This window comes from Rhincodon typus, chromosome 2, assembly GCF_021869965.1.
Source record: "Rhincodon typus isolate 14 chromosome 2, sRhiTyp1.1, whole genome shotgun sequence".
Lineage (NCBI taxonomy): Eukaryota > Metazoa > Chordata > Chondrichthyes > Orectolobiformes > Rhincodontidae > Rhincodon > Rhincodon typus.
The window spans coordinates 101,388,777-101,412,129 of record NC_063333.1 but is presented as its reverse complement, the minus strand read 5'-3'; the positions used below and the strand labels follow the sequence as shown (position 1 = coordinate 101,412,129).

The following is a 23,353-nucleotide window of genomic DNA, read 5'->3' as shown; positions in this document are numbered from 1 at the left end:
TAACTGGAACTATAATTTTCTCATGTACACACAAAGTCAAATGGAATTTTGCCTAAACAAAGTTTTTAAAATGTGCATGTTAGACATTTGAATAATTCAGAAGTAACAAGAAAAATATTTCAACAGTTCTGCTGCATCTTGCGATAGGGTATACTGAATACACAGACTGTACAATTTAAATTTTCATTGCACCAACATGGTTAAGTCCAGGTTTTTGGATGAGGGCTTGAAAAGCTAAAACTTTGAAGACAATTCAGTGAATAAACAATCTATTTTCATGAAATATTACATTCTAACTTCTTACTTTAAAAAAAGTGACAATTTTTTTCCAGAAAGTATACTGATGATTTTTGGGGAAACTGTCAGTCAGAATCAGACAAAAACTTCACAGAAATATTTAGTATTACACTACAGATGAGATTAAAAGAATGATCACAGTGCCACTCACAGACATTACAGGTAATTGCGAAGCATTAGAAATATTCCCCAAATGCTGTTTACATAGGTTAAGTTACAAGATCGAATATCTGAATGCGCCCGCTTTGGTAAAGACCTATACGTTTTTTAAAATGAAGTCAACAATCATTTAGTTTTTTGTTAGTTGAAATCTTAATTTATGTAATGAAAGACGCACTGCAAAGTTAACTGACTAATTGCCAAAAGGAGGGGAAAGTTATTTCTGTTCAAACCTTAACAAAAAAGTTATTATACTACCACAGATAATCTGCAAATAACAAAGATATCATTACCTCTTGCGCTAACCTGAAGGCACAGCCAAATTCTTCCCCATCATTATTGCGACTCAGAACTTTAATTCCCATGTTAATCACCTAGGAGAATAAAACAGCTGTATCACAGCAGCCTCCAAATAATAAAGATTTTAAAAACATTCAATGTCTTCAAAATAAAATGCCAAAGTATAATTTGTAAATCATCAGAATTTCAAGGGAGATAACAAGATAATAAGTATTGAAGAGTCGGGTTTTAACTGTTTTTAAATCTCTAAAAGAGATAGTGGGAACAAGATGAGACAGTGAACACTGGTGAGCAGATTCAGCTGAAGACACTGCCCTCAACAACAGGTGGAAAAGGAATTTGGAAGAGGGGAGAGAAGAGAAAGAAGGCCGAAATTAAATAAGTGGAACATCTGGAAGAGATTCATTGGTTGGAAAAAGGTGAAGAGATAGGATGAAGGAAGGAAGGAAGGAAGGGAGTTAGAGGGTATAAATGTTTAATTCGACACAGGTAGGCATGAACACTTAGAACATTTGGGCACATACAAAAATGACCAAGGAAGAGACAGTTTGAGTGAAAGGTTTTACGTTTAACATGTAAACATTCATATATTGTTAAACTCCAAATATCAAAGAATAGGTGGTATTCGACCACGACAGCCCAGTTACTTGGGTTTTCAGATCTCATCATGGTGAACAATTAATTAGAATTGTAAAATAATTCAGGAACCACTTTTCTCATGAACCATATAACCATGGTGACATGAACAGCTCAGTTTTGCTAGTCATATTTCCCCCTCCTTAGCATTCCTTAAAAAAAATCTGTTATACCATTACTAATGTGTGAATAACTAATTAAGGGAGGGTTCTCGTGAGCTGAAAATAGGCTTTAAAAGCAAATCCGTTGACAAACATATCTCAAGCCCGAAGACTGAACCAGAGTGCCTTTCACAGCCCAAGTCAATCTTTAACAAGTAAATGCATGACAAATTAGGAAGAGACTTCCGCAAATGAAAATTTTTAATGACTCCAAAAGCCTACCAATATAAGCTAGAAATTTTTTCAGAAAAGCAAGAGGAAACTGTCAACAACCTTCATTCGTTCACTGTTATGGAGAAGCACATTTCTTAGTTCCTTTGAAACCATGTAGAGGTGACGCTTCTTTCCCTCATGCGTTCTAGTGAGGACATTCGACTTTGGAAAAGATGGATCCAATTGATAAAATTTCCTATTAAAAATTGTTTTAGTATTTTGATAAAATGTCTCATATTTTTCTTACACAGCAGACAATTTAACAGGACATCCGTACCAACAACATAGACAAATACACCCAGTAAAATCTGTAGAGTTCAGTGTTTGAAATACTTGAGTTTAATGGGCATGTTCGTAACAAAAATATTTATATTTAATGTTTCAATTATTCTTCAGTTTGATTAGACTTGTATATTGTGTAGCACACAGCCTTGATAAGATTAATCAGCAAGTTGGACATTCCAATCCAGAAGCTGTTCCAAAGTTTAACACAAGATGTATTACTGAAATAATTGGCATTTATCCGCACTGAAGATTTGGACAACTGCACTGCTGTGACTATTTTTTGCAAACACCATTAGTCTAACACAGCAAGGAACAGGTTAGCTTCAACTACCAAAGGAATACAGGTGACTTGTAGATGACATAGCAATTCGAGAAGGAAAATGAACTGCAAGGTGTTGCCGAATAGAAACAAGTTAAATCATCAAATCTAAATTTACAGACAAACATTACACACAGATAAAAGTTCTTTCCAATGCCTGTACTTCCAGTTCTCATATTTCCTAATTTTGAATTGCTTTGTGATTATTCCATGATATTTAATGGACAATATTTGTGCCATTTTAAGAACAGTTTGATTCTAATAAGTAGGATATTCAGAACCTCAACTTATTTTGTCATTCGACTGGATTATAGGTGATCTTTATTTGAATTCCATTTACCTGCCTTTGGTACTCATTTGTTTTTATGTTAAATGTCCATTGTCTTTTGAAGGGAAAAACGCAAGTTCCAGATTTCCACTAACAGCTGTGAGATCAAGTGCTTCTCAATTTCACTCCTGAATGGCCGAGCTCAAATTTTAAGATTATGCCCATATATTTACCACTCAGTTTCACTTTGAACTCCAAATCCCAGCTATTCCACAACCAACTGTTTTGATAGTAAATATATACAAACATACTTTAATATCATTTTTCAGCTTTGTATGTAAATAAGAGTTTCTGAGAACATTTGCATGTTAAAACTTATACAGCCACTGAGTAGTTGAATAGGAAGACGGGTCAGATCAACGCATGGCTAAAGGGGATAGGATAGGGGGCAGGGCTATTGATTTTTGATATGATATGCCAATCAGACATACAAGGAATGCTGAGTCAGTCCAGCAGGCGAAGATATGGGCAGGACAGCGTGCATGGGTGGTCCACAAAGCTAAACTGTATCTACTTTTAATGAAGGAGCATGAATGGTATAGTGAATGAACTTAGAGCATTGATAAGCATGTGGGAATGTGATATTGTTGCAATCACTGAAACAAGGCTGAAGGCAGGACAGGACTGGGAGTGCAACATTCCCAGGTACACAAGTTTCACATGCAATTGCAGGGGCGAGAGGTTACTTTTGGGATTGGAAGCCTGTGACCAGTGGTTTACCACAGAGATCGGTGCTGGCACCCTTGCGGTTTGTTATATACATTAACGACTTGGAAGCCAATGTAGAAGGTTTAATTAATAAATTATAGATCAGACAGAAATTGTTGTTGTTCATGATAGTCACAAAGATGGTCTCAGGCTGCACTCTGATACTGATCAGCCGGTTGATTGGGCAAAGCAATGGTAACTGGAATTTAATCCTGTTGAGTGTGAGGTGATGCATTTTGGGGAGTTCAAAAAGGGAAGGATATAAACAATGAACAGTAGATTCCTAGAGATTTGAAGAAAGGGACCTTGGTGTACAAGTCCATAGATCGGTGAAGGTGTCAGCACAGGTAGACAGGGTAGAGAGGAAGGCATATGGGATGTTGGTCTTCATTAGCCAGGCCATAGAATATAGGAGCAAGGAAGTCTTGTTACAACTTTATAAAACATTAGTTAGGCCACAGGTGAAGTACTGTGTGCAGTTCTACTCGCCACACTGTCATTGGACATGACGGCAGTGGACAGGGTGCAGACGAAATTGCCAAGATTCTGCCTGGAATGAAAAGTCTCAGTTATGGGGACAGATTGCATAGACTGTTTATTTTCCTTAGAACAGAGGCAGCTGAGGGAGGATCTGATTATGGTATACAAAATTATGAGAGGCAGATACAGAGTCAACTGTGAGAATCATTTCCTCTAAAACCAGAGAGCGTAAGTTTAAGTGGTTTAAAGAAGATCTGAGAAAAAATTATTTCACCCAGAGGGTGGTAGAAATATGGAACATGCTGCCTGAGAGGGTGGTGGAAGCAGGTACTCTTGTAGTATTTAAGAAACATCTGGATGAGCATTTGCAATACCAAGGCATATCGGCTATGGACCAAATGCAGGTAAATAGGATTGGTGTAATTTGGTATTATGTCAGGTGGCATATATTAGGTGAGCCAAAGGGCCTTTTCTTATACTTAATGAATCTGTATATTGTCTCAACAGATGTAACTGGGGTTTTCATGATAGCCAGACAGCTAGAAATTAAAGTTTCTGATGTGCCCCATGAATTAATTAAGCAAATTGATACAGCCTCAGTCCTGGAATCCAAATTCTGAATCTAAGGTTATCCTAAATATTTTACCTCAAACTGTAGGGCATCCTCTACACCAGCTTGCACCTTTCCCATCACAGTTCACAACAGCCACCCTGCATACTAACCATAACCTATCTCCAAACTATGCACTTCCTTTTATCAACTGGTGTGAAAATATCCATCATATTCACCATCAAGCACCTTATTCCAGTTTTAGATTTCCATCCACCATACCCGCCGCCAGCCCTTATGCCTCTCAATCATCTAACTATTCACTATCCTACTACACATATGGAGGAGGCAGTGGTATAGTTTTGATGCCAATGGACAAGTAATCTAGAGACCCAGGCTAATGCTTTGGAGACATGGGTTTGAACCACACCAGGGCAGATGGTGAAATTTGAATTCAATGTTAAAAAAAATTAGTGAAAAGCTAGCTTAATGTTAATAATATAGTCTCTTGTATGACAATTATATCTGTTGTCCTTGCATTTTCTGGTCTACATATGACTTCAAATCCACCTTACGGAGGTTGAATCTTAACTGCCTCATTGGAATGACGAACAATCCACTCAATTCACGGGGCAATGAGGGGTATGACCCAGGTAGTGACATCCATATCCCATTAATGAAATATAAAATTATTTAAAATAATAAAGAAATCAGACTCCTATGGACTGAATCTCTGGCAATGCTGCTCATGGATTAGCTACCTAATGATATTCCATTTGGTAAATATTTTCACATTTGAATTTATCCCAAATTGACTTTGTATTAATTCTAAGTGGCTATTGTCATTACTCTTCATGGAAGATAGTTCAAAAACACAGTATGACTCAAACCAATAGAATTTAATTGTTGGTAACTATTAAATCTTTCATTTCCATTCAGACATGAAAACAGAAAGAAGTCAAAAATTCCTTACTGAATTGGTAGAAATATTGGATCATCTTCACTCAAGAAGACAAAGGGGTCTTCTTTGAACCCAAACAGTTTCATTTTCTTTGGTGGTGGCGGACTAAAGACAATTAAAAAGAAGGAATTTTCACAAGAATTATTTTATGGCAAAATTTACAAGAAATTGCAGAAAAGAAACATCCCAATTCAACTCAAAGTATTCCTCTACTTTTCACTTGTATCAGCAAATAAAATTGCTTTATGCAGACTATTGTCAGCATTTAAAAATACTTGAAGAGTTAAAATTCTTTCAATTTACCAACTAAGACTCTGATAGAGGAAAGTCAGGAAATTACATGGGCATTACCTTGACTTGATAAATACACTGAAGAAGAATGGGCACTAAAATAAGAGTTTGAAAAAGCAGTCAATCACAACCATGGAAGTTGAAAGCCAACAGGTGATTGCGCCAGATTTTAAGAAGGGCAAAGGAAAGCTAAAACATGTACATTTTACAGTTTCCCTGGATCACAACTCAAACTTTAATTGAGGTAGTTAACTTACACAATGCTAATACAATTAATGCCTTGAAACAAAACATTCCAAAGCAACTGAAGGAATTGAATCAGTTTGTTAGCCAAGGGTTAAATTTTCAACCTTACTATAAAAGACAAGGAGAATTATAGATGTATAGTGCAAAGGCAGGTTAGGAGTATAGGGGTTGCACTATCAGCAAGTGACTGTCTTGGGTAAAATGCAGGCATGGCTTATGAAAACTGTGGGGAAACAGAGTCAATAATGTAAGACACATGGGCAAAGAAATGTGGGTATTGCAACACATATATTGGAATATTTTTGTATAAAGCTTGGAGTTGTCTGTAACTCTTCACAAATAGTTTTGCACTTCACATGATAAAACTGCCTTTCCTTGTGTATGCATGAAATAAATGCTTGTAACATGATTCTTGGCTCTCATCAATTTGTCAAGCTGTCCGATAACAGGAATACACTTCAGATTTTCCTTTTCCAACATGAAAGTTTCAACCCGGTCTCCCTCAGTTACAGGAGTTATACTTAAGCTCATCAGACAGTTCACCAGCTCAAATCTACAGTATGCAGTCCCTCAACGTGAATCGCTGCTGTAGCCCTTGAAAAACTAAGACACCATACCACTTCTGCACCAAGCAGTAAAAAAACATAAAAGAGGCAAATTACACTGGAATAAAATGTTTCATGAGCTCCACAAATTATGGTTCAACTTACCAACAAATACCGTCTTTGCTGGCTGATGTTTCTTCACCTTCTTCGTTTTTTTTAATTTCTTCAATTTCTGCAGATTTCTCATCAGTGCCTTTAATTAGGGAATCAGCCACCACTCCTTTATGTCTCAGCTGCCAAAAGATACAGATTAAAACATTTACTCAATTACCTCAAGAAAGGTTGGTCCTCAATCCCCACTCATTTTCAGTCTCTCCCATCAGTATTGTGTTTCAGATTGGGAAACCATGAACAGACTCCAGCCATTTTAAGGACTTGGTATCTTCAAACTTATATGTTATCCTTTCATTGTTTCCAAAAAAATCAGTGTCTGGGATAATTAGAATACATATTACAAGAGGCAGAAGGGTGACTGTGGCTGAAAGACTGTTGGGCCCCATCAACCCAAACCTTGAAAGGGATTTTCTTGGATCAGTGGTTTACAGGGGCTGGAAGATATGAAAATCCATTTTTAGATGATTCCATAATTTTCCCAGTACTTTAGTGGACTGAATTCATTTTAATTCCATGCAATCTTTTTTGAAAACACAAATCATGCATCCTACATATGTACAGCTTCAATTAGAGCCCATTAGCCAGTCTGATATAATGCTAGACATAGATTCACTGAAGCCTTTAATTGGCAGATATGAAACTGATCAGAATATGTTTAAGAGTTCAATTTGCAAGATATCCAGGCAATTAGCAACCAAGCTGTGCCAGTGGGGCTAACGTCCTTATCTGTGTGGTATCAAAAACAGTTTGTAGAGCAGAGATAAAGGACATTATTGCAATAAAGTGTACATAACAGATTTAATACACAGATGTCAGATACAAAACAAATCCTCGTTATAAAAGAGGATTAATTTGCTCTTAAATAGGACACAACATAATGATTAATCATATCCTTTACTTTAACATTCCTCACCCAGCTTCAAAGCAAAACAAAACTTCACAAAGCATAACCTTCAAGGATAAACTGAACACCACCACACAGACAGTATAACAAAAATGAGGACAATAATTTCAGGCACCTTAGTGATGCTTACATCATCACGGGCTGGAGAGAGCGAGAGCGCGAGAGGAGGGACAGGGGGAAGACAGAAGAGTGAAGGAGGTAATTAGTAAAAAGAAGTCCTGTAAATCTTATTGGAATTCTGTTCAACTGGCAATAACCTGGGCACTCTCATGCTTTCTCAATCAAATATGTAATGCAGAGGCGGGAATACTGCCCGAGTACCATTGTCTTGCTAAATGCCTGGAACAGTAAAAGCCAAGAACAAAAATAAAGCATGTAGAACATTTTAAGTACAAAGGCAATTATTCAAATATTTCAAACAAGCACACTATCATACCTTTGACTCACACTTGTTCCAAGGCATTGGAGCCTTTTTCTCCAAAACAGCAACAAAGAATCCTCCAGTATTTTGATGGTGAGGAAGCACCCTAATGCTGTAAATAAATTCAGTTGTTATAGAAGGTAAGTGACACCGTAACTGACTCATCTGGAAGAAAAGTACAATTATCATACAAGTTAAATGTAGTATTGTCAAATATACATAACCTTGTCAAAAGCAGGCTTGCAATTTTATTCTCTTTGCAACCAACATGCCAATAAGTATGGAAAGGAATCAGAAGTTATGATACTTTCATGCAGGTAAAAGGGTGCTTATTATCCTCTTAATTATCAGTATCTTGCAATACACTAGGCCTGACCAAAATACGAAATCCAAGCAATTTGCCAAGATAGACAAGGACTGCACACCAGTTCAAGGTGGGAACTCACCACCAAATGCTGGCCCAGTGACTGACGTGCACATTGAGAAATAAATTACCCTCCAAAAAATTAAGATTATAGTTTATGCAATTTGAACATAGACTACAGTTAAAAACTAAGCTGCATGCTTAAAAGTTTACACAAACATGTTTCATCACCCAGTTATGGGAAAGTTATTAGGAAGACTTCTAAGGCACAGGAGTTATCTGCACTTGGAGGGACATGAATTAATTAGGGATAGTCACAGCATGGACTTGTTGAGGAAAGGTCGTGGTCGAAAAACGTGATCAAATTTTGAGATGGTAACCAGAAGTGTTGATCAAGGTCATGCACTTGATGTCAGCTACATGAACTTTAGATAGGTTTTTGATAAGGTCGTACATGGCAGACTGGTCAAGAAAGTAAGAGCCCTGGGTTCCAAGGTAAAATGATACATTGAATACAAAATTGGCAGAGGGGCAGGAAGCAAAAGGTGATGGTAGCGGAATACTTCTGTGGCTGGAAGTCTGTTTCTAGTGGGGTGCCTCAGAGTTCAGTCCTGGGACCTCTGCTGTGCCTAGTGTACATTAGTGATTTGGACTTAACTGTAGAGATTATAATGCAGAAGCTCACAGCGGACATAAAAATTGATAGCGTGGTAAGTAGTGAGGGGGATTGATATCCTCCTGTGGTTACGGCAATGGATTGGTCAAGAAGACAGAGCAGTACAAATGGAATTCAGAACAGTGCAAAAATGCAGTCAGGAGAATTAACAAAGCAAGAGATTATACTATGAACGTTAGGACCCTCGAAGATACTGAAAGTAGAAGGGCAAGCAGCTAAGGTGGTCAAGGCAGCGTACAGGGTGCTTGATTTAATTAAATGAGGCACAGAATACAAAAGCAGTGAAGTTATGCTGGAACTATATAAAATGCTGGATGGGCAACAACTGGAATACTGGTTGTAGTTCTGGTCACCACATTATAGAAGAGATGTGACTGCACTGGAGAGGGTGCACAGAAGATGCTGCCCAGGCTGGTGTGTCAGAAATTCTGGTAACATTTAGGTAGTGTTCATACACACATTTGAGTTGATGGTCAAGTGCAGGAAAATGAGATTAGTGCAGTCAGATTTTTGTTGATCAGCACAAACATATGGGCTGAATAGCCTCATTCAGCACCGTGAACATCTACAAGTCAATGAATCACTTCAGTGAATGAGGCAGATGTACTTAGGAAAGGTTAGCCAATTTTGTTTTTCATATAGAATTTTCTTTGTTATGACTATGTGTTACAACAGTTTAAAATAAGAGCATTGACAAAGTTAACATGCCATAATGGAAGAAAACGCCTTCTGTATTTTGTAACGATAGGTTAATGATTTTATTAATCACGGACATCCAAGTTACTCCACCAATCAATTAAATGAAAACACTCAATTCATGAATTAATGTTCTTCTAGAGGAATATCCACAATTTAGTTAAAATTTCTAGTTTAAACATTGCATACACCATTGTAGTAATGTTACAAGAACTAAATACTACTAACCATCTTTCCAGATTCATTGCTTTGAGCTTCTCAGGGTCATTGATTGGAAACATTGTGGGACGGATCTGAGTCTGTTTATTCTCTGGCACTTCTGACCACTCTGCATACCAATGCCCTTCCCTTGTCATTACCTGACAAAGTTCACAATCAAAGAAATAAGCAATGCTTAAGTACATTTAAAATACACAATCTTTGTACCTTCACACTTCTTTCCATTCCCACCCTACCCCGCTGTGAGCCAAGATCAGCAATGTTTGTACTGCACCAGGGGAAAATGAAAGCAAGGCAAAACACAGCATGTAGAAAAGTGAGTGAAGACTCTAATTCTAATTCTAATTCAAATTCAATATTTTTCCAATGCTCTCCTTTCAGTTGTAAAATTACAAAGTTCCACACTTCTAGTTTTAACTGAAAAGAAGCTTCAATTGTATGTTGAAAGTTTTAAATGAATGATTCACAGCAGTTCTACATTTTAACAACCTGACAGTTTAGAGAATTTTGAACAGGGGAAAGGGTTGATGAGTTTCAGCACAAACAAATTACCTTCCATGATGTTAAGCCAGGCATTCGCTTCAACCCTGGCAACTCCGATGAAACATCAATTAATTCAAGAATTCCTACAACAAATTAGCATTTTGTCAACTGTTTTGGAGTGCAAAGTTTTATACCTCCTCCCTGCCCAGTCTCATAAAACAATTTATAGGATTCTCATTACTCTCAAACCAATAATGAGATATGCCAGTTTTCTGAAGACTTGTAAGTTCCTAACCTAAATTATAAATGAAATTTAACCGAAGATAAGTCTTCAGTAGTTAAAAGGTAACAAAACTTTGTCCTCTTAGGATTATTCTTTTTAAAATTACTGCAAAGTAGAAATCTTTTAAGGTATTCTCCGCAGCAAGTATTATAGGTTACATGTATTATCATATATTAAAAAAATGATTTCAAAATTTTATTTTGAACAAAATTGCTTTAATGCAAACATTCAACTTACTCACCTTCACTCTTCCCAAGAATAGTTGCTATTACAGCTTCATTTTCAATAGGGTTCAGAGAACAGGTGGAGTAAACCATTCTGCCCCCAACTGCTAACTGCTCGACACCACGGATGGCAATTCTTTGCTGTAAGCTTAGACATAACAGTTCATGAGACAAATAATTTGCTCTACAAAGTGCTTCCATAAATCAGAACTAAACAAAAAGCAAATAAATTATAATAGAACACAAAACAATGCTAGTTTTGGTAAGATCAGCTTCTATAATACAAACCAAATATTTGAGGAAAGAAGCCAGACACTAAAAAATCCTAAGACAATTGGTTGAGTCCAAAATGCATTTCCTGTACAGACACACGTTCACAATCTCAAAAATTTCAAAATAATTAATTTGTACTTATTAACTACGTACAAAAACTGATTTTCATTGCACCAGATAGTATCTGCACATCAATGACTGGGTCTTTCATAAAATCTGTTACAATAAAGACACGGCATCATACAGCACAGAAACTACAAGACAAACAGTAAAAGCTCATACCAAAGGCAGATTAAACAATCGTACAGCCGACAGATCATATCAATTCTTTTCAATGTCCAGTTTTGAATCATGGTGGACAATTAAACAACTAAACTGAGCAGGCAGCTTCACAAGTATCTCCACCCTCAACATGGGGGATGCATCAATGCAGAAGATGGAAGGATGTGCAACCACTTACAGCCACAGCCAGATGTGCTGAGTCAATGATCCATCTTGGTCTCCTCCTGAGGTAATCAGCATTACATGCCAGACTTCAGTCTTTCATGTGACATTACAAAAATAGTTGAATTCTGAATCAACAATTTGCTGTTTACAGCAAAATGTATGGGTATGAACAACATCCTGGCAGAAATACTATTCTCCAGAACTAGCTGTCCCTACCTGGGCTGTTCCAGCACAACTGCAACACCTGTATCTAGTAGACATTGTGGACAATAGACCAGATATACCCTGTCCATCAAAATATTCAAAATGTAATTCTGCCAGGTACTATTTGAGTCATCTCTTGATCACTGAAGTGAACGAAAGTGTCTTCATGTGGCATGTAGACAGCAATAACCTGCACACCCAACCGCATTTTGGATTCTGCAGGGGCCACAAAGCCCCGACCTCATTACAAATTTGGCTAAACATAGACAAAACAGCTCATTTTCAAAAGGTGGGCCACACTTAACATCAAGGTAGCAGGTGACCTACAGCAGCATCTAGGAGTCCTAGTAAAATTTAAGTGAATGGTAATCAGAGGGTAAACTCTCCAATGGCTGGAGTCAATTGTGGTACAAATGAAGAAAGTTGTTATTGTAGGAGGCCAATCAGACTGCAGGACACTGTCCTCAGGAACTCCTGCAGCAACATCCCAGGTGCAAACATCTTCAGGTGCTTTATCAATTAATGTCTCTCCATCATAAGGTCAGAAGTGGGATGTTCACTGGTGATTATACAATGCTCAGCACCATTCACGACACCTACTGAGGAGCAATGCAGCAAGATCTGAAGTATGCTAAAATAAGCCATTCAGCCCTGCTCTGCCATTCAATAAGATTGTAGCTTATTATTTAACTTAGTACTCTGTTCTCACTTTCTTCCCGGACCCTTTGATCTCTTCAGTCCTAAGAACTTTACCTATCTTCTTCTAAACATTCAATTTTTTGGCCTCAACTGCTTTTTGTGAGAGAGAGAATTACACAGGGTTATCACTACCTGGGTGAAGAAATTTCTCCCCATCTCAGTCCTAAATGGGGTACACAGCACCCTTAAACTGCTTTGTACCATCTACAAACTTGAAGGTATTATATTTAATTCCCTTACCTAAATGATTAATACATATTGTGAATAGCTATTGTCCTAGCACTGAATCCTACAGTACCCCATTGGTCAAGGGGAGGTGATGGCCTAGTGGTATTATCGCTGGACTGTTAATCCAGAGACCCAGACAATGTTCTGGGGACCTGGGTTCAAATCACGCCATGCAGATGGTGGAATTTAAGTTCAATAAATATCTGTAATTAACAGTCTAACGATGACCACGAATCCATTGTCAATTGTCAGGAAAAACCCATCTGGTTCACTAATGTCCTTTAGGGAGGGAAACTGCCATCCTTACCTGGGCTGGCCTACATGTGACATTAGACCCACAGCAATGTGGTTGACTCTGAACTGCCCTCTGGGCAAATAGGAATGGGCAATAAATGCTGCCTAGCCAGCAACGCCCTCATTCCATGAATGAATAAAGAAAAAATACTGCCTGCCACCTTGTTGTACGGTCCCTTTCAACACTGTAGGGATTCTGTGGACTATGGCAACTCTACTTTTGCTATTAAATCTTTTATAACGGATAATAGATAACTACTGGTCTTTGTATCAGCACGTACCATTCCATAATGGATTGCAAACAACTTCATAAGCCATTCTTTCATGATCATGGGGACAAATACCTGGTACTCCTTCCCAGAAAGAACAATTAACAGAAGTCACTTACATCAGGTAGACTGCTATGGCTTAAGATGATGACACTACTACCAAGTTCTCATGGGTAATTCGAGATGGACAACAAACACTGGTGTCACCAGCGACGCTTACATCCCATTAAAGAACAAAATATAAAAAAAGCGATATATAAATTATTTTGACTTCAATGTTTATGAAATGTCAAGAATAATTACGGTAAAGATAAGCTGACTACACAGAGACTAAAGGCAAGGAATACAAAGATAAAGTCATCATAGTCCTAATAAACCACAGGGCTGCTCTCTAGTTAAGAGAGAGATGCCACAGGAAGAGAAGAGGCTCAGAAGAAGAGTCCTTCATGGTAACCTCAGCCAGTGCAGGAATTGAACCCACGCTGTTGGCATCACTCTGCATTGCAAACCACCCTCCAGCCGACAGAGCAAACCGACTGTTTTCAGGGGACATAAAGTCCTCTATCAAAAGGAACATGCTGATAAATAGAGAAACATTTGTCATTTCTCCTAGATACTGGAATAGGGGACAAAGTTCTGCTTATCAGGAGGCCAGTTTTGCTGGACAGCAAGCAGAACTGTATAATATTGCACCTTTAACTGCAGCCCCAGTACTGACCACTGTGGAACTCCATATATCACTGGATTTCACCAAAATGCCTTTTGCATACCACCACTCTACTAAATAACCATCTACATCATTGGTCTATTCTCAGTTAATTACTTGGGTTAACATTAAACAGCTTCTGAAATCCTAATCTCCAGCACCTCATCCTTTCTATGCAGATCACAAACTAGGAACAGAAGTAGGCAATTCAGTCCCTTAAGACTGCTCCACAATTCAATAAGATTATGGCTGATCTGTTGCACATCCAATTCCACATTCCATCTCCAATAACCTTTGAGTCCCTCAACTGAAACTTTGGACAGCACGGTGGCTCAGTGGCACTGCTGCCTCACAGAGCCAGGGACCCGGGTTCGATTCTGGCCTTGGGGGATTCTGTGCAAACTCCGCAAAGATTCTCCCCATATCTGCGTGGGTTTCCTCCAGATGCTTTGGTTTCCTCTCAGTCCACAGATGTGCAGGTTAGGTGGACTGACCATGCTAAATTGCCCATAGTGTCTAGGGTGGGAGATACAGAGATAGAGTAGGGGGTGGGACTGGGTGGGATGCTCTTTTGAGGGTCGGTGTGGACTCAATGGGCTGAATAGCCTGCTTCCACACTACAGGGTTTCTATGATTCTACGAATCGACCTCTGCTTTGAAAATATTAGATGACTCCACCTCCAGCACCTTCTGAGCGTGTTGCAAACTGGCAGAACAAAAAACTCTTATCTCTATTCAAAAAGGCCAACTCCTAATTTTAAAACAGCGCCCCGTTTCCATCCTGAGAGGAGCGAACATTCTTTCCACATTATTCCACATAAATCAGTCATCTTACGTGCCACTGTTAACCAAATATCAATGCTCATACTAACAAAAGACTTATTCCTTGAGAAATAAATAGAGAAAACAAGATGATGTCCTCAACTTAGAAGCTTTAACAGTCTTACCCATGCAACTGGAGGCTGTTGCTGGTTGTCCACTTCTTCCACACATCAATATTCTTTCTCAAGGTTGCATCACCACTATAATCGTAAAAAAAGCACATTCTCAAAATTTGAAAAGACAAGTTAACAGACAGACATTGTACAGGCTGTTCAAATTCAATGACTATACTTTCACGTCACCGAATTTCCCCTTGCAGGACAGGCTAGTGCCATGAAATAAATATACACAGTCCTTGGGTTGCAAACAGGTTCTGTTCTGAAGTGTGCTCGCAAGTCGACTTGTATACAAGTCAGAACACGATGCAGGACAATATAAAATGTTCATAATACAAGAGATGCTCAAGTTGGAGGTTTAAAATGATAGCCCTGGACGAACGTTCTTAATTCGGGGCACCCCAAACATCAATTGACTGGATGCTGCAGCTCAATGAAAAACAAAGCCTCATGCAAACTGTTCTGCACTACAGGAAGCTCACGCCTGGCAGCAAATTCCATGACAAAAATCCCTGATAAAGGAATCTCTCACTAGTCCCTTTCCGACTAAGTACTAAATTCAGCACTTTAAGCAGTCAAATGGTAAAAGTTCAAAATTCGGTGTCTGGTACAGATTAAATGGCTTTTCTTGACAGAATTCCACATTTAAGGAATACAATGGCACAGCTCGAAAGATTGGCTCAAAATAGAGAAATTCACCATTGATTACATTATATCTAGGGAGACAAAGCAAAGGTCAAGATATATTCTCTATAAGAGGAGAAAAAATCTTGGCTACTTTTACACAACTTTTCAACTACATTAAAGCATATCTGAAAGAAACTATAAATACACATTTTGAATATATAGACAGAGAAACAACTGGATTTTAACCTCCCTTAAAATGCTTATTTCTGAGATTTTACTTTTGTTCATCTCCTTCAAAACAATGAACCCAAATTACCTACAACAGGCCATTTAAGTAGATCCTTAATGTTTTGTATAACTAATTATTTCTCAGAAGCACTACAGTCATATTAGCATACACCAAATGCTCACAAAATTTTAAACTTTAAGTAACCTTACATTTACTGGTTCACCTTCAGAGTTTTATAACGCTTACTTCCAATTATGAAGCATAACTAAAAGGGCAAACTAGAGACACACAAAATGCAGAGAATTACATTTCTTCTTTGTAATAATGAAGGAGATAAGTGCAATATGTAGATGAGGATTTTGAAGAGGAAATTATCAAATTACCATGAGTCAGTATGGAAATTTCTAATTGTGAAAGGAATGCAGCCAGCTGTAGGATATTAAGCTGTAAATAAAAGGAAGTTCTGCTACCAAATAAAAAGATAGTAACACATTTATGGCATTCACACCACTGTACCTGCATGGTACATCGCACAAAATCCTGTCATAGAAGAGAATGTTCCTTTGACCATCAGCGTCCGCCATCTGTAATCCTGGTATATTCGATGCATCATGATTCACCACCATAATACAAGGGCTATGCAAGCGCTTTGACTGATGAACCAATAGGTAACACCGCTTGTTGTCAACGTCATTAGCAATTACAAAACCCTCTTATAAAACAAAGAAACAAAATATTAGTATCAAATTCCACGATTGAAATGGACAGCAGAACAAAATACATGAAATAGGTTGTGTGATCATGCAGAACTTGAGTATTGCTGAATAAATACATTCTGCCAAAGCACTCAACAGAACAATTCACATAACTACTAATTTAAGGGGAAACATTTATACTGTATGAGAGGAGTGCGCTGATTGGTTGGCAAGTTCCATGGAAAATACATCAGTTAACGTTGACTGAGAGTTAATGGTCTGGTTTTGTTTGCATTTTAAGTCAGGCAGATTGATTCAAATTTTTAAGGGCAATTTCTTGACCAATGCTCACTTTTAAAGAATGCTACAGTTAAGGCAAAACATTTTGCCTCACACACAGTAGTAATATCATAGATGAATTTCAGTACCGGTACAATACCGAATAAAAACTGTAAAAATTGCAGATTCTATAAATCAGAAACAAAAACAGAAATTGCTGGAAAAGCTCAGCAAGCCTGGCAGCCTCAGAAAGAACAGTCACTGGACCAGAAACGTTAACAGATTTCTCTTCGCAGACACTACCAGACTTGCTGAGCTTTTCCAGTGACTTCTGTTTTTGTTTCTGGTATGATACCAAATAGATAGGCCACATGTTCCGAAGACTGGCAGATCAAATCAAACAGCTTACAGGAACAGTCCTTCAAACCTGTTCTGCCATTCAATGAGGTCATGGCTGATCTGTGGCGTAACTCCATATTCCTGACTTTGGCCTATATTCCTTAATATCTTTGCTTAACAAAAGTTTATCAATCTCGGATTTAAAATTAATAATTGATCTAGCATCCACTGCCATTTATGGAACAACATTTAAACATCTACCACCCTCTGTGTATAATGTCCTTCCTAACATCTCTTCTGAATGGTCTGACCCTAATTTTTAGGTTATGACCCCAAGTTCAAAAATCCTCATCAGTGGAAATAGTTGATCTTTATCTACTGTCTTTTCTTGTTAATATCTTGAAGGCTTCGATCAGATCACCCCTTAACCTTCTAAATTCTAAAGAAAACAGGCCTAACTTGTGTAATCTCTTCTCATAACATAATGCCTGAAGTCCAAATATCATTCTTGTAAAGCTACATTGTACTCCGTCCAAAGCCAATATATCCTTCCTAAATTGTGGTGCCTGGATCTTCTCACAGCATTCAAAGTAGTCTCCAACCAGGATTTTGTACAACTCTTCAACTATTCGCAGCAAACAAGATATTGACCACAACCAACCAGCACACAGATGCAAAATTCACAATAAAGTCTCCAGCTTCAGATGTGATTCTGTAATAGGACAGCATTTACTGAATAATCCCAATTATGTAAAGAAATACGCTGACAACTAATTCAGGATTGCCAGTATGGTATACTTGTATGTACTGGATGCTAAATGTATTAACACACATGGCCTGACTTTTTGCTTACAGATGTACATGTCGCACCTGCTACAACTTAAACAGATAACAGCCATTAGTTGTTCAATCAGAATCAACCTGCCTGGTTTAAAATGTAACCCAAACCTAGCCGCTGTCATTCACCAATATCATTCATGTGTGCATTTTCCATGGAAACACCTCTACCAGAGTACACATGCCAATCAGTACTCTCCTTTCATACAATATGAAATTATGGTTTTCCCTTTCATTCACATCCTTGAGAAACGTACTGAGTACAAAACGTTAACAGAGTGTCCTTTACAGCAATACTTGAACTTCTCCCTTCCGCCACCCAAAGAGGACTCAAATCGCAGTTGAATAATCCTTAATAAACGGCTCTTAGTTCACTTTTTTACATTCCATATCCCATCCCTTTTACTGTCTTCATACACTGCTTGTAATATTAGTCTAGAAACAAAAAGGAAATTGACTTCAGCTTCATCTAGTGCAACATGAGATAGAAGACTGTGACGTTGAAACAAACAAATAAAAGTAGCATTCTTTTTGCATTTATAACTCTTACTATAATCACTACTACGGGGATACCCCTATATGACAAACTGTGGCAGAAATCATTAACAGAATTAGGGTGTACCCTTGAATCAAATAAGACAAAATTACAACTCATGGACTCTGCTCAATTGTTTGCCTTCTCAACAATGGCAAAGTTGATCTCCAACTTCCCAGAAAAATAAATCAGATCTCAAATTCAATTTACTTTGTCTACAACTTAAATCTGTTCCTAAGTGTATTATCTGACTTATTATAAGACATGGTGATCAGTAAATGATTACAAATACAGCGTGCATATGCTCAGCAGTAATCTTTCCTATCTGCATCTTCAACTCACCACTTCTCCATCTGAATAATGAATAAAAACGGTAATATTCTTAATAGACTGAACATTAAAATTTAAACAGTTTTAGCAATAGCATCAAGCTGGAACATGCTTCTGGCAATATGCAAAGAGCAGATGAAGCCTCCCACTTGTCATTAATAATAATTGTTGCTCAAAACCAATTTACATTCAACACTTCTTTGCAAAAACAATAAGCAATGATGACAGAAATCTTAAGTTACATTTTGCAAGAAATAAGGAAGGACAATATATTAATAATTTCAATTAGACCAAATAAAATCAGGAAGAGAATTCAACTAAGAATAATGAATGTTTGCCTTCTAGTTTTGCACAGTTGCATTAGTAGTAAACTTTTAAGTGCATAAAATGGAAAAAAAAAAAGAGAGAAATAAAGTGCATTAAAAATGCACATCAGTTTGTGTATAAACTTCTAAAAACAAAAGAGAAGACAGGGTCAGAAAACTTAACACTGTAACAAATAGTATTTTACATCTGGTTGCCTTTTTGTCCATTGCTTTATAATTCAACATATTAGTACAGCAATTTCAGAGGGACATTTGAAATAATAGAGACCTTGACACTGTAGAGTTTGAATGCCCTCCCATCAGAAAAAAAAAATTACCTGGGAAAGCAACATTCATGTCAGAATGCAGCATCTCAATCAGCTGAGCAGTCTTTGATCCGGGTGCTGCACACATATCGAGAATCTAACAAGGGACAACTTTGACTTGTTCACTCAATTTACATCATAATTCAACTTCAAGGATACAAACACATAAATAGTATACAATAATAAAATCCAACAATTTAAATTTTGAAAGGCCAAACACTTCAAATGGAGAATTAAATATTCATTGATAGCATTTCAATTGTTTTACCTGCGAAAGAAATACTATTATTAGTTTGAAAATTGCATTAAGTTAGGAAGAATCATGTCAAAATAATCTCTGAATAGACTGGACTGAAAACAAAAGGGCTCAAAACATTTAGGTTCACGAATCACAAACTGCCCAAGGATTATACTTTTGCACTTCACTCATGCATGTAGTTTAAAGTCACTGATTAGGTGTGAAAAAGCCAAATGTTGCTTTACAGCAATAGATTTTGAAGATGGAATTTTACAACTTGCCCAATTTTCACAAAAATCATAAATCACAAACTAAATCATTTCCATTCTAAGGAAATGCATAAATTACATCTTGATGACCACATCATTACAGAACAAATAAGATTACAGAGAAGTTTACAAACAGGAGGTTTAAGATCTGTTCTTTCCAACTCTAAGCAACAGCCACCACCTCTAACCTTAATCTCCCACATTTTGATTATTATACAGCTTTGTCCCTAAGCATTTTGCACATCTCCTTTACAGCTAAAAATTTGCTCTTTCGCACTAAATAGTTCTCACTTCGATTCCTCCAAAGCCTATATAAAGTGCAAATTTTTTTTTATAAACTTAAGATCTGCTTTCACATCTGGGGAGGCTGCTCTTGCAACCGCTGCACATGCACACTAAAAAAAACATTAATGGGTATGACTCCAATTTCTCTAACCCTACTTTGGTCAATGCTATTTGAATTTTTCTCCTGGATTCCTCCATCTTTCAATTATGGACAGTTCCACATATCAGACATCACAGATGACTTGCAACCCAAACTTTCTGCATACAAGTCCAGTATGTAAAATGGTGAAACTAAAAATAATTAGATAATTTGCACACCAGCATCAATAAACAAAACAGACAAGTCTGCAAGTTGTTCAAGTATTGCAAGAAGCCAGCTGGCACACTAATATACTGCATAGAGAAGCAATTATTTGGCTTTACCTCAATGCAACTTCAGGAAACACTACATGGCTATCTCAATGCTTGATGAGCTTTACAAGCCTTTAGTAGAATAATTACTTTTGCTTTATAGAGAATCTACTTTCAAAGGCACTGCTCATTTTCGTGGAATCATATTAGCTTATTCAAAGTACAAACTGGTCCACAGCTTCCGGTAACAGAAATGAACTAGGCTACAAAGCTACTCCATGCAAACTCAACTAACATACTATAGTACATTTCAGTGCCTCAGTACTGTACTGCACTGCCATTTTGCTATTGACATTGTTAAGTAACTTTGGGTCAGTGCCTCAAAAGCCACAGCACAACTGCACCCTCTAGTGATTTTCAATTTATTTTGAAATACTGGCTTCAGATGAGTTATCTAACTTATTTTTGTACTACTCTGCATTGAATTGTTGTTCCTATATTAGAAGTATCTATTGTACCTTATGATGTGCCTTAATATCAAGCAGCAAAGGAGGAATCATACTGACAGCTTCCTGGCGACTGATGTTCCCCTAGAAAAAGCAGAGAAAAATTATACAACTGAAAGTATGTTCTAGCCCCAAAGCAGTACAATTCAAAATAAATGAAATGGCCCACAATTCAAACAATTGAAGACTAACTGATAAAGTATTTATCAGGATTAATTTGGACATGGCATGTTTTTACTTACCCTATATGCACATTTAATTTTGTAATTTTATGAAATCATAAATCTTACAAAGAAGGTAGCAATTGACCCCATCATGTCTTTACCAGTTCTTTAAAATAGCTGTCTAAACATATTCCCTACACCTCAGTTTGTGACCGAGACACATTTAATTATATTTCCAATTGCTTTGTAAAATTTTCTATGGAAAGTGATTCATTGCAATTTCAGGTAGAATGTTATAGATTTTGACAACTCTGTGTAAAGAAATTTTTCCATATTCTCTAGTCCACTGGCATTTTTGTCTAATATCTATGACATTTGGTTACTGACCTATTCTCCAAAGCAAACAGTTTTTTTTTCCCCTATTTGCTCTATCACAATCCTTCATAATTTGCATTTCTCTCAAGGCCATATTTTATCGTCTCTGCTATTTCATCAATAACTTGTGCTTATTGTATTACACATAAATGCAACAGTGTGCACAATGGTGGCTCACAAAATTGTCACAAAACAAAATTCGACACAAGCTACACACAGAAATATAAAGACAACTTGCACCTGACAGACAGCTATCATGGTGCAAAGATTGAAACTGATGATGCTGGAGGGACCAGAACTAACTGAATGGCTACAGAGATAGGCAGAGGCAAAACCATGTAGAGAAATCAAAATAAAGATTAAAAAAATTTAAAACAGAGATGGTGTTTAACCAGAAGACTATGCAGGTAAGAAGGCAGAGTGTTGATGGGTGAATGGACTTACTCAAATCAGGACAGGAGCAGAATTTTGGATGACCTCATGTTTAAGGAGGGTTGAGCATGGGAGGCCAGCCAAGTGTGCTGGAGCCTAGAGGTTACTAAGACACGGATGAAATAGGGTCAATCTCAGCTTCTCCAAATCTCTCAAATTACCTGAAGTCCCTTATCATTGGTGTCATGCTGGTAGACTCCCCTGTATCCTACTCCTGAAATGTGGCCTCCAGTATTGTACTCAATACTCTAGCCAAAGCTTAACTAAATATTTGCAACAGGTTAATGGGCTTCCTTGCTTTTGTAATCAATACCCACTATTTATAAAGCCAACTATTATATACTTATTTGCTATTTTTTTAGTTATTTTCAGCAAAAGGGAAGTTTAACAAAGACAATGTATTGTTGCATCTGTTGCAGGTATAACTGTATTCTGAATTCCTACATTTGTGACATTAATTAATTTAAGCCATCTTCAAAGGGCATTTTATAAACTACCTCCTAACAGTCTGATTCAGGAAATGAATGTGCAAGATGTTCAAAAGACAATGGTAACTCGGGAACAAAATTTGTTTAGGAATTAGAGGCAAAGTGGAGTGGTGACTAGATGCTTTTCTGAATGTAGGGAAAATGTAGACGGTATCCTATATGCTTTCTTAACTGTATTTTCAACTTGCCCTGCACTTCCTAGGTCCCACTGATCATTTTAGGTTAATTGCTCCCTATATTATTTTTCCCAAGTGCATTACTTGGTAAACATTTAATTGCATCTGCAAAGTGCCTTTCCACCTTACCCATGTCCTCCTGAAGTCTTCCATTAACATGCTCATACTTTACTGGGTTGCCAATTTTTGTATCATTTGTAAACCTTGAAATTGTTCTTCCTTTACCCAAATGCAGGTCTTTATATATAATGTACAGAGAAAATCAATAGTTCCAATACAAGTTCTGGGTAACCATACTGCATGTTTCTGTACATCTCTTCCCTCCCTTTCATTTCAAAGGAATGAAGAAGAGCAAATAAATAGTCAAAGCAGTAACAGAGCAATTGCAAAGAAGAGGAGATCTGAAATTTGAGTTTATGCTGTATTAGGTTCAAGATCTTTTGGACAGTACAGATTTAAGTGCAAAATTACCAATATTACCTCATTTGATTTAGGGTTTCTGCATATCAAAAAATGCAATAAACATAATAGCAATTTAATTTTGTTTCAGAGATAGTAGGAACTGCAGGTGCTGGAGAATCTGAGA

The 23,353-nt window shown here is 37.3% G+C and overlaps 1 protein-coding gene across 1 annotated transcript in view; it reads right to left on the bottom strand.

Annotated features, from left to right (window-relative positions):
• The window catches only part of nsun2 (NOP2/Sun RNA methyltransferase 2), a 56,949-nt gene that overhangs the window by 11,170 nt on the left and 22,426 nt on the right, over positions 1-23,353 (bottom strand). Inside the window, exons 2-13 of the mRNA XM_048608648.1 lie at positions 21,145-21,216; positions 19,496-19,580; positions 16,354-16,549; positions 14,991-15,065; positions 10,941-11,071; positions 10,486-10,559; positions 9,943-10,073; positions 7,994-8,090; positions 6,645-6,772; positions 5,410-5,502; positions 1,827-1,962; positions 750-830 (exon numbers count right to left, since the gene is read on the bottom strand). Of these exons, the coding sequence (XP_048464605.1) occupies positions 750-830; positions 1,827-1,962; positions 5,410-5,502; positions 6,645-6,772; positions 7,994-8,090; positions 9,943-10,073; positions 10,486-10,559; positions 10,941-11,071; positions 14,991-15,065; positions 16,354-16,549; positions 19,496-19,580; positions 21,145-21,216 (1,299 nt within the window). The remainder of the gene's footprint in view (positions 1-749; positions 831-1,826; positions 1,963-5,409; positions 5,503-6,644; positions 6,773-7,993; positions 8,091-9,942; positions 10,074-10,485; positions 10,560-10,940; positions 11,072-14,990; positions 15,066-16,353; positions 16,550-19,495; positions 19,581-21,144; positions 21,217-23,353) is intronic.